This window comes from Heloderma suspectum, chromosome 1 (assembly GCF_057233095.1).
Source record: "Heloderma suspectum isolate Gila_16-S chromosome 1, 16-S_ref, whole genome shotgun sequence".
Lineage (NCBI taxonomy): Eukaryota > Metazoa > Chordata > Lepidosauria > Squamata > Helodermatidae > Heloderma > Heloderma suspectum.
The window spans coordinates 339240916-339255122 of record NC_139458.1 but is presented as its reverse complement, the minus strand read 5'-3'; the positions used below and the strand labels follow the sequence as shown (position 1 = coordinate 339255122).

Below are 14207 nucleotides of genomic sequence, written 5' to 3'. Positions count from 1 at the left end.
TTGAACTGCAAATTCTGACTGCTGAAAAGTAGCTCCTGTAATGCAATTTCATACACTCCCAAAGTTAGACTGGTCAGCTCTTTAGGATGTGTGATGCATTATTTCTTGTTTGAATATTGGTTATAATGCTTTTATTCCCAACAGATACTGATTTTTAATCACTTTCTACAACCTCTGGAAAGGAACGGCTGCTTCCTCGCCACATACTGCTCTTCATTGCTGAACTTTGGCTCCAAGTACTTCACAGGTTAACTACTCAGCTTTGCTGACTCACTGTTTTGTGGCTTTCTAGTCAACACATTTTTATTCTGATGAGCTGCTGCTAACCCAGAGCCATTGGTTCTTGCCCAACGTTTATTTTCTCATGTGAAGCAATTGCTCAAGCCCCCTCCTTGATGCTGTTATATAACCAGAGGGGAAAACGCGGGATTCTGCAGCGACTCAGGTGGAAACACCAGGTGCTAAAAAGGTGTGATTGTGCTAACAAAGTGATATAGTCAAGGAACTCAATGTGTAAGAATAACTGGACGATAGTTTTGAATCACATTTTTGCTGTTCTCCCCAGCCCTCCATGGTGCAGCTACCTTGGAGCCAAAGTCCAGCAGCCAGCCCCCTCCCCCAATGACCACCTAGAGAGTGGCAGGTAATGAGGGAAGCAGCAAGAAACTCCATTTTATTCCTTTAGTCATGATGGTGCTATGATTTAACTGCACATGCTCAGCATATATTTTTATCAGTGTTGGCAAACAGTTTTGCCACAGGGGTGGGCAATCGATAGCACTCCAGATGTTTTGACCAACGACTCTCAACAACCCTAGCTAGCAGAACCAAAGGTGAGTCATCATGAGAGTTGTAGGCCAAAACATCTGGAGGGGAGTTGTTTGTTCGTTATGTAGGACTAGCATGGGATCACCAGGGGCTTTTCCACGGCAGTTGTGAAGCATGCAAAGGCAGTTGAGGTGGGGTGGGCGCAGAAATGTTTGTTATGGGTTTCACAACTGATGTAATACACATGGCCATCTAAACGGGGGTGGGGCGTAAGATCATTAAGTCCAGGGTCTAAGTCCAGCCCTGATCGGATTATACAGCTTCCAGGCCGAATTTAGGGTAGAAATTCCTTTTTATTTTGTGTTTTTTGGAGCAAACATCCAACAGCTGCCACACAAACAGAAATTCTGCCGGTGAAGCCCTCCCCAATAACGCACCTTCTGGCTGGGAAAAGCGCTGACGGGCACACGAAGGCCCCCCCCCTCCCCGAGTCAAAGCAGCAGAGGGCTTCCCAGCGCGGCGCCCCTTTCCCTCCGCCCCTCGGTCCGAAAGACCAGGTCGGCGTCGGCCTCGCTCTTCTCCGACGTGCCCACCAGATGGCGCGTCTGACGACAAAACCGAGCCGAGCCGCTCTTCCTCCCCCGGCTCCGGCTCCCTGGCTGCCAGGCGGGCGCGCGCGCGCTTTCCGCCTCTCACCTGCCCGGGCCACGTTCCGGTCCCCGGGGGGTGGGGCAGAGCCGCTGCTGGGCGGGGCGGCTGAGCTCACCGAGGCGACATGGCGGAGGCAGAAGGAGCAGCCGGTAAGAAGAGCAGCGGGGCTTCCGCGGCCCGAGCAGGTGAGTCCGTCGCTCCCTTCCCGAGCAGCCGACGCCGCAGCCGGGCGGGAGACGCACCTGTGCGCGCTCGGCGCCGTCTGGCACGCGGCGGGCGCCGAAACTCCACTCCCCCCTCCCGGGTAGAAGCTTCGCCGGGGGAGGATCCGGGTGTTCTGGTGCGAGGGAGGATGCTGAAAACAGCAGATGCGCCCCAGGGCGGAGGCGCGCCTGCCTTTGCGCCTCGGGCAGGAGGTGCTCTCGGCTGGCCAGCCACGGCTAGGTCCGGTCTCCTGCAGCTGGAACAGGTGGTTTAAGGATACTGGAAGCGCCAGTTCCGTTAAGGAAATATAACGCAACGAATAACAATGTCATGCCCGCGATTGCTTTGTGAACGAGCAACCAGCCATGCAGAAGAGCGCGCAACTATTACAGTGAAGCCACTAAACTCTGATATGCATACAAAAGTCTTCTGTGCCAGTTCAAGGGTATACATATGTATCATCCCTGGAAGGTCCAAATATATACAATGTCTAAAGACTGATAAACAAACACCCCCCCCCCCCATTCCAACAATTAAAATGCACATATGTGATGCTGGAATGGAAGGCACTAAGTTCTAAATTCCTGAATAGGGTACGTGTACGTTTTTAAAGAAATAACATATTGACAAAGGAGGCAAAGCTGAAAGGCACAAAGTTCTAAATTCCTGGATAAGTTAGGTATATGCTCTTAGGCATTGTATATCTGGATTTTATTCTTATGAGGCAATACACATGACCATCTAAAAGAGGGAGGGCATAAGACATTAAGCCTAGGGTCTAGGTCCAGCCCTGATCAGAATATACAGCTTTCAAGATCAATCTTATGTATGATGCATCTGTATGCATTTTGTAATAAAATGTATGTAATACTTTTGAATGCGTATTTGAGTTCAGTGGTTTAATTATAGCAGTTGTGTGCTCTTTAGCATTTGTTGGTTGTTTTTATTTACAACTGTAATCTCCATTTTGTTTTGCTGGTGTGACTGTTTACTTTGTTCAAGGGTGCTGGGTTTCAGCTCCCTTAAATGGAATAAAATCATCAAAATCAAAGCAAGTGTTAACTTAATAAGGCCTTTATAATGAAAGTTTGGATGTGCAAAGGAATTAATGTATTGTGTGGGAACAGTTGTGCTTTCAGAAACTGCACTGAAGCACGCATTTGCTATCTTGCCTTTCCCTTCTCTCTCTGTGGCTGCTGTGCCTTTAGCAACAGCATGACAGGCTGACATGCAGTAGGTTGTAGTTTTTCACAGCAGAGATGGAGTGATGGGGAAAGCTGTGCCTGTTGAATGTCTGTCTGAATAAAGTGCAAGTGTTAAAGGCAGCCTTGCCAGGGAAAAAGTAGCAAACCTACTGCCAATTCCCTCAACATTCTCTGTAGTTTGCTGTATTATTCCAATGGGTTGGATCAAGCCACCATATTTGAGAGGAATCTTGGCACTTGCAGTTTGTGTTAGTATTTTATGTGATTGGCTCATGGGCTTTTTTTGTAGGGTGACACAATTGAGAAAGAGCAGAGCTGTTACTTCTGGTGCTTTCCAGCTTTTTAAATATCAGACTATTACACAGTTCATGTATTTTGTAAGGAGAAGGAAATAGAAGTGACCACTAAAAGAAGGGATTAAACTAGTCACAACTGTGTTAAAGGAACAAGAGATAACACACTGGCCATTAAGGCAGCAGTGCTAACTATGACCCTACACCCAATCTGGTATCACATCCAAATCTATGCCAAACTCTTGTGCTGTTTTTGTGCCACAAACCCTGTGTTCTGTGCTGCCACCCTGAGCATGAGAATGACATACCCAGAAGGGGGATCCTGGTGAATGCTAAAAACTCAACATTGTAGTGGTGGTGGGGTGGCTCTAAGCAGTCATGCTGCAGTGCTCGGGGAGACTGACATGGACAGCTAGCCAAGACCTCTCCCTGGCGCATCTCAGCTCCACCAGGAACTACACCTGCTCAATTACCTCTTTCTCTTATGGGAAGATGTAGCTGCAAATTCGGTTCTCCGTGGCAGCCATGTGTAATCCAGCCATACATTCACCACCATTGACGGTGGTTTCACTTGTGGGGAGCTCCGTCTTGTGAGTCTCCTGCTTTCTCCGATCTTGACTGATATGCTTAGCTCCCTTCCTTCCCCTAAAACACCTTTCTCCAACCTGGTGCCCTCCACATGTGTTAGACTGCATTTCCCAGTATTCTTAGCCAGCATGGGCTAGGAATGCTGGGAGTTAAGAACAGAACCTAAGAACCTAAGAAGAGCCATGCTGGATCAGACCAAGGGTCCATTTAGTCCAGCATTCTGTTCACACAGTGGCCAACCAGCTGTCAACCAGGAACCCACAAGCAGGGCATGAGCGCAACAGCACCCTCCCACCCATGTTCCCCAGCAACTGGTGTACATAGGCTCACTGCCCCTGGTTCTGGAGGTAGCATATAGCTATCAGGACTAGTAGCCATCAATAGCTTTTTCCATGAATTTGTCCAACCCCCTTTTAAAGCCATCCAAATTGGTGGCCATCACTACATCCTGTGGTAGTGAATTCCATAGTTTAACTATGCGCTGTGTGAAGAAGTACTTCCTTTTATCCATCCTGAATCTCCCAAGTTGGAGTCAGAGTCTAACACATCTGGAGGGCACCAGGTTGGGAAAGCTGCAAGTTTTCCTACCAAATCCAAAATCTCAAGAGCCATATTCCTCAAGTATCACACACCCTCTTTCAGGGAGGTGAATATTGGCACCCCTGAACACCATGCGCTCTGGCCGGCTCTTTAATCACTTGGGCTCCCACCTTGAAATAATCCCGCCTTTGTCTCTATATACTTTCCTTCTTGCCTTCTAGATGGACTTTTGGTCTTAGATTCTCAATGCAGGAACTGGGCTTTTATAGGCCTCCTTCCTACCTCTCATTTCAAGTCTCACAAGACAGCAGCACCACACCTCTGCTACTGTGAGATTCTCAGTGATACAGGTCAGAAGTCTCACAATGAGAGACCAAAGCAGGTCGCCTCATTTCTCTTCTCCCCAGCCCTAACAACCACTCCTCCCCACAGATTTAGCTACAAATGGGGGGGGGGGTTGCCTTTGTAGTTCAGCTGGCGCCTTTTCATTTTGCTCTTTTGATTTAAAGTGGCACCAGTTTACATCGCCAATGTTAGGATTTTGTGTTTATTTTAAAACTGTATCTTACGGGGTTGTACTGCTTGGTTGGCAGCACCTCGGAGAGCATAAGCTTTCAGCATAGTGGCTTCTACCGAGTGTAGTTAATCTGATTTGAAAGCTTTCTGCTAAAAGGCAGGTGTACACTTTGCATTCAGAAAGCCCGTACAGGAAGTATATGCATGGATAACTTTACTTGGCTGTAATGGAATGACTCATGGCAATAAATTTGAATGTACACCCCAAAACATACTTACCAGAGTTGTGGCATGGTGTATGTGATTAATAGTTTGACCTTTTAATTTGCAGTAGCTTTCAGAGCAGAAATAGCCAATTCTGTGTTCTCTGTGTTCTCATTTTAAGGATGGCCAGCGCTGCAGGTGGTTCAGTTAGTGTATCTTATGTGCACTGCCCTACACTTCCGTGTTTGCTCCTATTCATATTGTAATTGTACTGACAAAACCAAACATTGAAATAAACCTAATCCTCGTCATGCATTGTTTCCCCTATTGTCTGTCCTTTGTGTAGCATTGTACCCTTTCTTTTTTTGGATCTGTTTTATTTGCTTTCTATGGGCATTTTACTGTTATCGGCCAAAAAGAGCAGAGGTTCACTCGGAAATTTTCAGAGGGGATGGAATTAAAGTGCAGCATAGTAAGAAGCAGAGATGTCACCTTGCCGACAAAGGTTCGTATAATCAAAGCTATGGTTTTCCCAGTAGTAACGTATGGCTGTGAGAGCTGGACTATAAGGAAGGCTGAGCGCCGAAGAATTGATGCGTTCGAACTGTGGTGCTGGAGAAGACTCTTACGAGTCCCCTGGACTGCAAGGAGGTCAAATCAGTCAATCCTAAAGGAAATCAACCCTGACTGCTCATTGGAAGGACGGATACTGAAGCTCAAATATTTTGGCCACCTAATGCGAAGAGAAAACTCACTGGAAAAGACCCTGATGCTGGGAAAGACTGAAGGCAAAAGGAGAAGGGGATGGCAGAGAATGAGATGGCTAGATAGCATCACCGATGCAATGAATATGAATGTGAGCACACTCTGGAAGAGAGCAGAGGACAGGAAGGCCTGGCATGCTATGGTCCATGTGGTCACGAAGAGTTGGACACGACTTAACGACTGAACAACAACAACAGAGCTGTTTAGAAGTTTGATGGCAAGCCCCAGGGCCAAATTCAGTTTTGGAGAAGCTCTCGGAAGCCACATTCTAGTGGTGAGCGGGGCCAAAGTAACTACCAGCATAGTTTCGCTTAAAGCTCTTACTCGCAGTGACTAAGCCTTAGGAGAGGCATTGCAACCTTTTAGAATAGAAAAAAAGATCCCAAAGCCCAGAAACCACATTCAACAGTTGAGGGAAAGGGGGTGGGGCCAGGACAGGGAGTGGGGCCCATATGCCAAATCCTGGAGCACCAGTTTGGGAACCCAGGTAGGCCATATTTGGCCCATGGGCCTGAGGTTGAACATCTCTGGTCATGATGTTCACTTCTGAAGTCAAATATTTGTACACGAGAATGGGAAATCTTGCATGATACCTTGTATAGTTCACTGTGAAACTACGCTGCTGATTAACAGCATGCTAGGAATGATGCAAAATGTAGAAGGGGTGTGGTTTTTGCCCAGAGATTTCAGTCGATGTTAGAAAGGCAAGGTGGGAGTGGAATGATATGGTAGGGAATGATAAATCAGTAGGAGCATGAGACAGAGGAAAGTCAGATTTCCTTGGCAGAGGAGCTGATAATTTAGCCAAAAGGAAGGCTAAGGATTCAGAGAAGGCTCTGCTCAAGATCTGGGGGGGATCTTCACAACAACGGAATAAGAAGTGTTGGAGTATTACCCGGATTTTCATGGAATCAGCTTTGGTTCATCAGGGACACATGAAGCCAAATAAGCCAAAACCCCTTAAAATATGGTTTTCAACACTTGAAAGGAATATACTTCCAGGTGGGGTGGGGGGAGTAGAACTGAACATCACCAAACTGGCAGGGGCTGCTTAACCAATGAGAGAGGCGTGTTTCCTGCCCCTGTCCAGGCATCCCGCTGCCACTACATGATGACTGGAGAGCAACTAATTTTCCCTATGTATGCAGATTTCCCTAAAGCAGCCAAAATCCCCAGTTCTCCAGTGCAGCACATGAAGGATCCTGAAAGCTCCCCCCCCCACCTCAGATTCACTGCATCCCAGCAATCTGCTGCAGAGTTATTGCTCCCATCCCATTTTTCCCCATGGGTGCACTTTTGCCTGTTGCTTCCAACCCCTTCTCCCTTTCTCCTTCTCCCTGCTCGCAATGAGAAGCTCCCATAAAAACAAAAGATCGTTACTGCGATAAAGTGATAAAATGGAGAAGGGACTTTATATAACAACAGAGAAACTACAGAACATCAAAGAAGCACAGCATTGCAATAGTGATTTAAGAGAGCATCAAAGAATTGAAAGAGGGCTTTAGGGTAAGTTACTAAAGTTAGCCTTTAACCTTTTCACTGCAAGGGAGCGAGATTTATTTCTTACTTCTGAGTAAACATGCACAGAAGTGGGGGACATGTTAATGGTTAAAAGCAGGCTAGCTAAGGTGAATGAGTGTCCCCGCTATTGCAGTAATGTGAGGGGTTGCTGCTGTGCTCCTGGGGATTTTATCAATGGGAAAAACTACTTCCATTGGGGAAATCAGAGGGAATGGGGCATCCCACCTGCTTGACCACATCACTGCCAGATCCCTGAGGCATGCCCAAGATTTAATGCGCAGGAGGCAGGGACATGGCACACCATGGAAAAACCGCCAAGGAGCCGCTTTCAGTAAAAAAGTCGGAGAAAAAGGAATTTCAGAAAAGACGCCTTTTCAAGAGGGAAGCGGCTGGTTGGCAGCAGATTGATGACAATGTCATCTGTCATGAAGGGACTCAAACTGCTCTAACTTTGCACTAAATCGCTCGTGAAGACAGCCCCCTGGTCTTGAGACGCGGGGATGGGATTGTCCAAGGAAGGAGATCGTGTTGCAGGTGTTAGCAAACAGCACCGCGGGAGGCACAGAAATGAAGGTGAGGCATGGGGATGTAATCCCTGCCCCTTAAGGGCTTGAGATGTAAGCTGCACACAGTGGGAGGGGCAGGGAATGGAGAGAGAAGAGAGTGGCATGCCAGTTTGGAAAGCCTGTCAGCGGTGGAGCAGAAGAATGAAACAGGTTGGAGGAGAAAAGGAAGAGGCGGTGGCAGCAGCAGAGTGAAGTAGTGCGGCTGAGGAGGAAAAATCTGGGGAAGGCAGCTGTGTGTTGAAAAACAGAAGAAGCAGATAGAGGAAGAATGAAGGCAGAGAGGAAGAATGAAGCTGGCAATGACAGACTGAAGGAATTGGGAAAGCAGCAGTCACTGGTGCAACAATGGTAACACTGAGTTTTGTAGTGAACTGTGGTCCAAAGTTAGAGTTGTGCGTTTTGGGGGCAGTATCTAATACTGCTCCTGTGCTCACGCTGTTTTTGTTGCACTAGTGGGACTTGCCCCTAGTGCAACAAGAAACTAGCACTCCCAAAAGCAACCCTAGACATGAGCGGAAATGCTAGTTTCCAGAATGGGACAGATCAGTGGAACTCATAGAATCATAGAACAGTAGGGTTGGAAGGGGCCTATAAGACCATTGAGTCCAACCCCCTGCTCAATGCAGGAATCCAAATCAGAGCATCCCTGACAGATGGCTGTCCAGCCTCATCTTGAATGCCTCCAGCATGGGAGAGCCCACTACCTCCCTAGGTAATTGGTTCCATTGGCATATTGCTCTAACAGTCAGGAAGTTTCTCCTGATGTTCAGCCGGAATCTGGCTTCCTGGAACTTGAGCCCATTATTCCATGTCCTGCACTCTGGGATGATCGAGAAGAGATGCTGGCCTTCCTCTCTGTGACAGCCTTTCAAGTACTTGAAAAGCGCTCTCATATCTCCCCTCAGTCTTCTCCTCTCAAGGCTAAACATGCCCAGTTCTTTCAGTCTCTCCCCGCAGGGCTTTGTTTCCAGTCCCCTGATCATCTTTTTGCCCTCCTCTGAACCCTCTCCAGTTTGTCTGTATCCTTCTTAAAGTGCGGTGCCCAGAACTGGACACAGTACTCCAGATGAGGCCTAACCAGTGCAGAGTAGGGAGGAACAGTACTTCCCGGGATTTGGAAGCTGTGCTTCTATTAATGCAGCCCAAAATAGCATTTGCCATTTTTGCAGCCACATCACGTTGTTGGTTCATATTCAGCTTGTGATCGACAACAATTCCAAGATCCTTCTCACTTGTAGTGTTCTCGAGCCACGTATCTCCCATTTTGTAACTGTGCCTTTGATTTCTTTTTCCTAGTTGCAGAACTTGGCATTTCTCCCTATTAAAAGTTCATTCTGTTATTTTCTGCCCAGCGCTCCAGTCTTATCAAGATCACTTTGAATTTTGTTTCTGTCTTCCAAAGTATTAGCTATCGTGCCCAGTTTTGTGTCATCTGCAGATCTGATCAGCATTCCCTCCACCTCCTCCTCCAAGTCATTAATAAAAATGTTGAAGAGCACTGGGCCCAGGACTGAGCCCTGCGGTACCCCACTCGTTACCTCTCCCCAGTTTGAGAAGATCCCACTGATAAGCACTCTTTGAGTCCGATTCTGTAGCCAACTGTGGATCCACCTGATGGTTGTTTCATCTAGCCCACTTTGAGCTAGTTTGCTCATCAACTCCGTTCTTCAAGCGCTGCTGACCTTCTCCATTCTGGAACGGAGTGTTTTGGCTCATTTCCAGTGGCTTCAGGATTCACTGGCTTCCCATTGCACTAGCGGTGGGCTCTGCTAGCAGTGATGGATTCTGCCCTTGGTTTATATTATACTCTAAGTGAGATTGGTTATTTCGTTAATGTTGGTGTTTAGCCAAAATACTAAAGTTAAGTAAATAGTGTTATATATGCAGCGGTTTGTCTCTGGAGTGATTGCAAATCTGCTCCTCCTTGTCCTAATTATAGAAGAAACCTGAGATATTACAGGGACAAAGGCAGCGATGTTGAGACAATTCACACTCTCGTTTTCTAAAGCCCTGGCACCAAAGGTTTCAAAGGTTAACTCTTGTCAGTTGTGAACAGCACATGTACAATAGTAACCTGATCTTACGCAGACTTAATTGTGCCACGGCATATTGATTTCATAAACTGAAGTGCACCTAACTCTGCATGGGATCAGGCTGTTAAATGATTTGGTTTTCCTGCATTCAACAGGAGTTTGCTCCTTCAAACTCCCACACATGTTCAGAACTGAATATGCCAGGTATTGGCCCTAAAACTTACCTTCCATCTAATTTTTGCTGTGCAGATATAAAGCTTGGTATCACTCACCTCAGAAATCTTTCCTTAATTCGACCTGTTCTAGAATTGCTGCTCTCCACATAACTTTCTGTGAGTAGCATGCCTTTCGGTTTACATTTTTTGAGGTGTGCCTGTAATATGCTAAACCTCTTATGTCAAGGCATGGCAGATAATTACATTCACTAAAAGGCTAAAACTCAGGAAATGTCTTTCAGATCATTCCAAAGTATTTCCAAGTGCACAAAGGGCTACCGTTGATGTGAACCAATTACTTGATGCGACTTAATGCTCCAGAGCAGGTTTCCCCAAAGTAAAGTATGTGTGTGCCATGCCAGAGAATGGGGCGGCAGAACCCTAATAGGGTATGAGTGAGAGGTAGAAATTAATTATTGCCGGTTAATTACTTTCTCAAGGTGTGGGATTATATAAAGTGACCTTATCTGAGGATATCCTAGAATTATCCTTGGCTCTCTTTTTAGAGAGGAAGTAGTTTTTTTCTGTGGTGTGAAGCAGCATGATGGGAAATAGTGGCACAGACTTCTCTATGGTAGCCTCCATGTAACTAAACTCTTCAGAAATTAGAGAGAAATCCTTCTCTTTTCATCTTTCTCGCTGACAACTAGCCATTATTCTGTCAGCCTTCCCCAAGTTGTTGCTCCCCAGATACTTTGGACTACAACCTCCATCATCTCATTGGCCATACTGGCTGGGTCTGATGGAAGTTGTAGTCCAAAACATCTGGAGCAACAGGTTGCCTACCCTATGCATGAAGATTTAGATCAGGGGTGGGCAATTTGTAGCCCTCCAGATGTTTTGGAGATGAACTTTCAGATGAACTTCCATCAGCTCTAGCCAGCATAGCCAATGGTGAGGTATGGTGGAAGTTGTAGTCAAAAACAACTTCTGATCATCATCCATTCTGAAAGGTTGAAATGCTTTCCTAAGGCTTAAATATGCTGATTTTTGGTCCGCTCCTTTTGCCTTTCGCTCCACCATTTTTGTCTTCAGCCCCACCCTTCACTGGAATGTGGCCCCCAAGAGCTTCTCTGAAATGGAATTCAGCCCTCAGGATGAAAGAGGTTCAACACCTCTGCTTTATTTATTGGTGGGGAGGACATAAAAGAAAACGAGAGAAAATCTGTCATCTCAAAGGTGAGGGACTGTGTGGTATTAGAAATCTCCCTTGATTTAAAGTCTTGCAGCTTTCTCAATAAATATTCTGAAAGGGCACTTCGTATTTCTTAACCTCTTTAAAGATAACAGGTGCATAGTTTTCATTCCCAGAATGAAAGATGGACATGTGGAATTGTGGGCGAGAAGGGATGTGAAAAGGTTCTTATCCAGCGGTCTGCACTGAGGCTGGTTTGTTCATACTGATTGCCTCGCAATCAACATCCTACCACAAAGCAGGAATGAACAGCACACTCTGAACCACAAGCAACATAGAGAGTCAATGGGTTTAGTTAAACCAGAAATAAATGGGTCAAGTAAATGAACGAGCCCTGCTACGTGGCACCACAGAAAGCGATACTGCTCCCTCCCTCAGGTCATCAATCCATTTGATGCAAAAGAAATGTTTTGTCAAGTGCCATGCATTTATAATATCAAAGTGCAGTAAACATGCCATGTAACTTCAAAAATGTCTATCACAAAGGTACATATCACAAGTAGATTCGGGGTGAGTTAAGTTTGTATCCAGAATGACTGGGTTCAAGTCTTACCGAGCCACAGACTATCTCTCAGTCTTAGTTTGTTGTTGTTGTTGTTGTTCAGTCGTGTCCGACTCTTCGTGACCCCATGGACCATCTGCAAAAGGTGATTTATATTTAGTCCATATCAGTAGGTCATTGTGAGGTCAGATGTGATGAAGATCATAACACTTTGCTATATAAAACCCCATGGCTGGGGTCCTGAGTTTGCTGCCAATGGCAGGGGCAACCCTGGAGCGGAGTTCTGCTCACAAATGCTCCCACCAGCAGAAAGGGGGTGGGGAAGAAATTTTGGCTGATTTCCCCTTCCTCATGCAGTGTCTAGTGCCCCTGAAATTGCTCTGGAGGGCTGGGGAGTCCTGTGGGTTGTAGAGGTGAGTGCAGCTGAGGAATCTGCAAAAATGGTCTCCCCCCCCCTTCCATTGGTGGGATCTTTTGCTGGATCTCAGTGCCCTCTGTTAACAGAATGGCCCTGTCTGTTCATGAATGCCAAGTTAGAACCCAAGCGTATACAATTAAAAATGCTATATAGCTGGGGAATCCAATTAGTATAAAAAGTGTGATCTGTGCCATGCAGTACTGTTCTTGAATACTTAGAAGTAAGTCCCACTGAGTTCTTTCTTCAAAGAAAATATGCATAGGATTACATCCTTAGTCAGATAATAAATCACTTAGCATATAATCTAGTAAAAGTAAGCGTTTTTGAGTCACTTTGATTTCACTGGGACAGTTAAGCACATACAGAAATATCTTGCACTGAAATCGATGGGACTTAAGTAAAAGTGCTTCATTTTGGGTAGATTGGGATCTAATTTTTTTTAATGTTTTGGATGTTTTGCACATAACATACATGTTGCCAAAACATTATGTAGGCACAGTAAAAAATGTTTTGTTTATTTGCTGGAAGATGCTTAATGAAAGCTGCTTTTTAATTTAGCTCACAGTATCAAAGTTCACCCAGCCTTGAATATGTGGAAAGAAAGAATCTTGTTACATTTTAATAAGTGTTTTTCCCTACTAGTTTAAAATTATATTCCTTTTATGGCTGTAATGGAACACAGCATTACATCGTGGCTAATCCATTTAAATCCTTGGGACTTGTGTAGCAACTCTGTGCAGGATGTTATGCCAAGTGTTTAAAAATAGGTTGTTTCTTTGTAATCCTGTAGTAGAAATAACTCTGTTTTTTCCTTAAGCTTCTCTTACCCCACCCCACCCCCTTTATATATGTGAATTTATGTCCTTTGTCAAAGGAGATGAAAGGAAAATTAATGTATCAATCCTAAACATAGTTGCTCTAATCTAGAATCCTGCATGTGTCCCTCGTAAAAAAAAAGAAAAGAAAGAAGCCATATGGGTACAGAGGTCCCTACATCTTGGGTCATGTCTGTTTACTGGTAAATATGGAAGTGTAGCTTCCATCAGATCAATAGCTTTAAAGTTGTTGTTCAGTCGTTCAGTTGTGTCCAACTCTTCGTGACCCCATGGACCATAGCACGCCAGGCCTTCCTGTCCTGCGCTCTCTCCCAGAGCTTGCTCAAGTCCATATTAATTGCATCAGTGATGCTATCTAGCCATCTCATCCTCTGCCATCCCCTTCTCCTTTTGCCTTCCGTCTTTCCCAGCATCAGGGTCTTTTCCAGGGAGTTTTCTCTTCGCATTAGGTGGCCAAAATATTGGAGCTTCAGCTTCATTATCTGTCCTTCCAATGAGCACTCAGGGTTGATTTCCTTTAGGATGGACTGATTTGACCTCCTTGCAGTCCAGGGGACTCGTAAGTGTCTTCTCCAGCACCACAGTTCGAAAGCATCAATTCTTCGGCGCTCAGCCTTCCTTATAGTCCAGCTCTCACAGCCATACGTTACTACTGGGAAAACCATAGCTTTGATTAGATGGACCTTTTTCGGCAAGGTGATGTCTCTGCTTCTTACTGTGCTGTCTAGGTTTGCCATAGCTTGCCTCCCAAGGAGCAAGCGTCTTTTAATTTCATGGCTACAGTCACCGTCTGCAGTGATCTTGAAGCCCAAGAAAATAAAATCTGTCACTGCTTCTATTTCTTCCCCTTCCATATGCCAGGAAGTGATGGGGCCAGATGCCATGATCTTCGTTTTTTTAATGTTGAGTTTCAAACCAGCTTTTGCACTCTCCTCTTTCACCCTCAACAACAGGCTCTTTAGATCCTCTTCGCTTTCTGCCATTAGGGCGGTATCGTCTGCATATCTGAAGTTGTTGATAATTCTCCTGGCAATCTTAATTCCGACCTGTGAGTCATCCAACCCGGCTTTTCTCATGATGTACTCTGCATATAAGTTAAATAAGCAGGGCGACAATATGCAGCCTTGTCGTACTCCTTTCCCAATTTCCCAATCGGTTGTTCCATGTCTGGTTCTTACTGTTGCTTC

General features: G+C 45.7%; 1 protein-coding gene across 7 annotated transcripts in view; it reads left to right on the top strand.

Annotated features, from left to right (window-relative positions):
- The first annotated feature begins 1517 nt into the window (after positions 1 to 1517).
- MAP7 (microtubule associated protein 7) overlaps positions 1518 to 14207 on the top strand; it is a 149419-nt gene continuing 136729 nt past the window's right edge. For all 7 annotated transcript variants that reach the window (XM_084827649.1, XM_084827648.1, XM_084827651.1 and 4 more), the window contains exon 1: positions 1518 to 1604. In XM_084827649.1, coding sequence (XP_084683775.1) covers positions 1544 to 1604 — 61 coding nt within the window. In that variant the 5' untranslated portion in view covers positions 1518 to 1543. The remainder of the gene's footprint in view (positions 1605 to 14207) is intronic.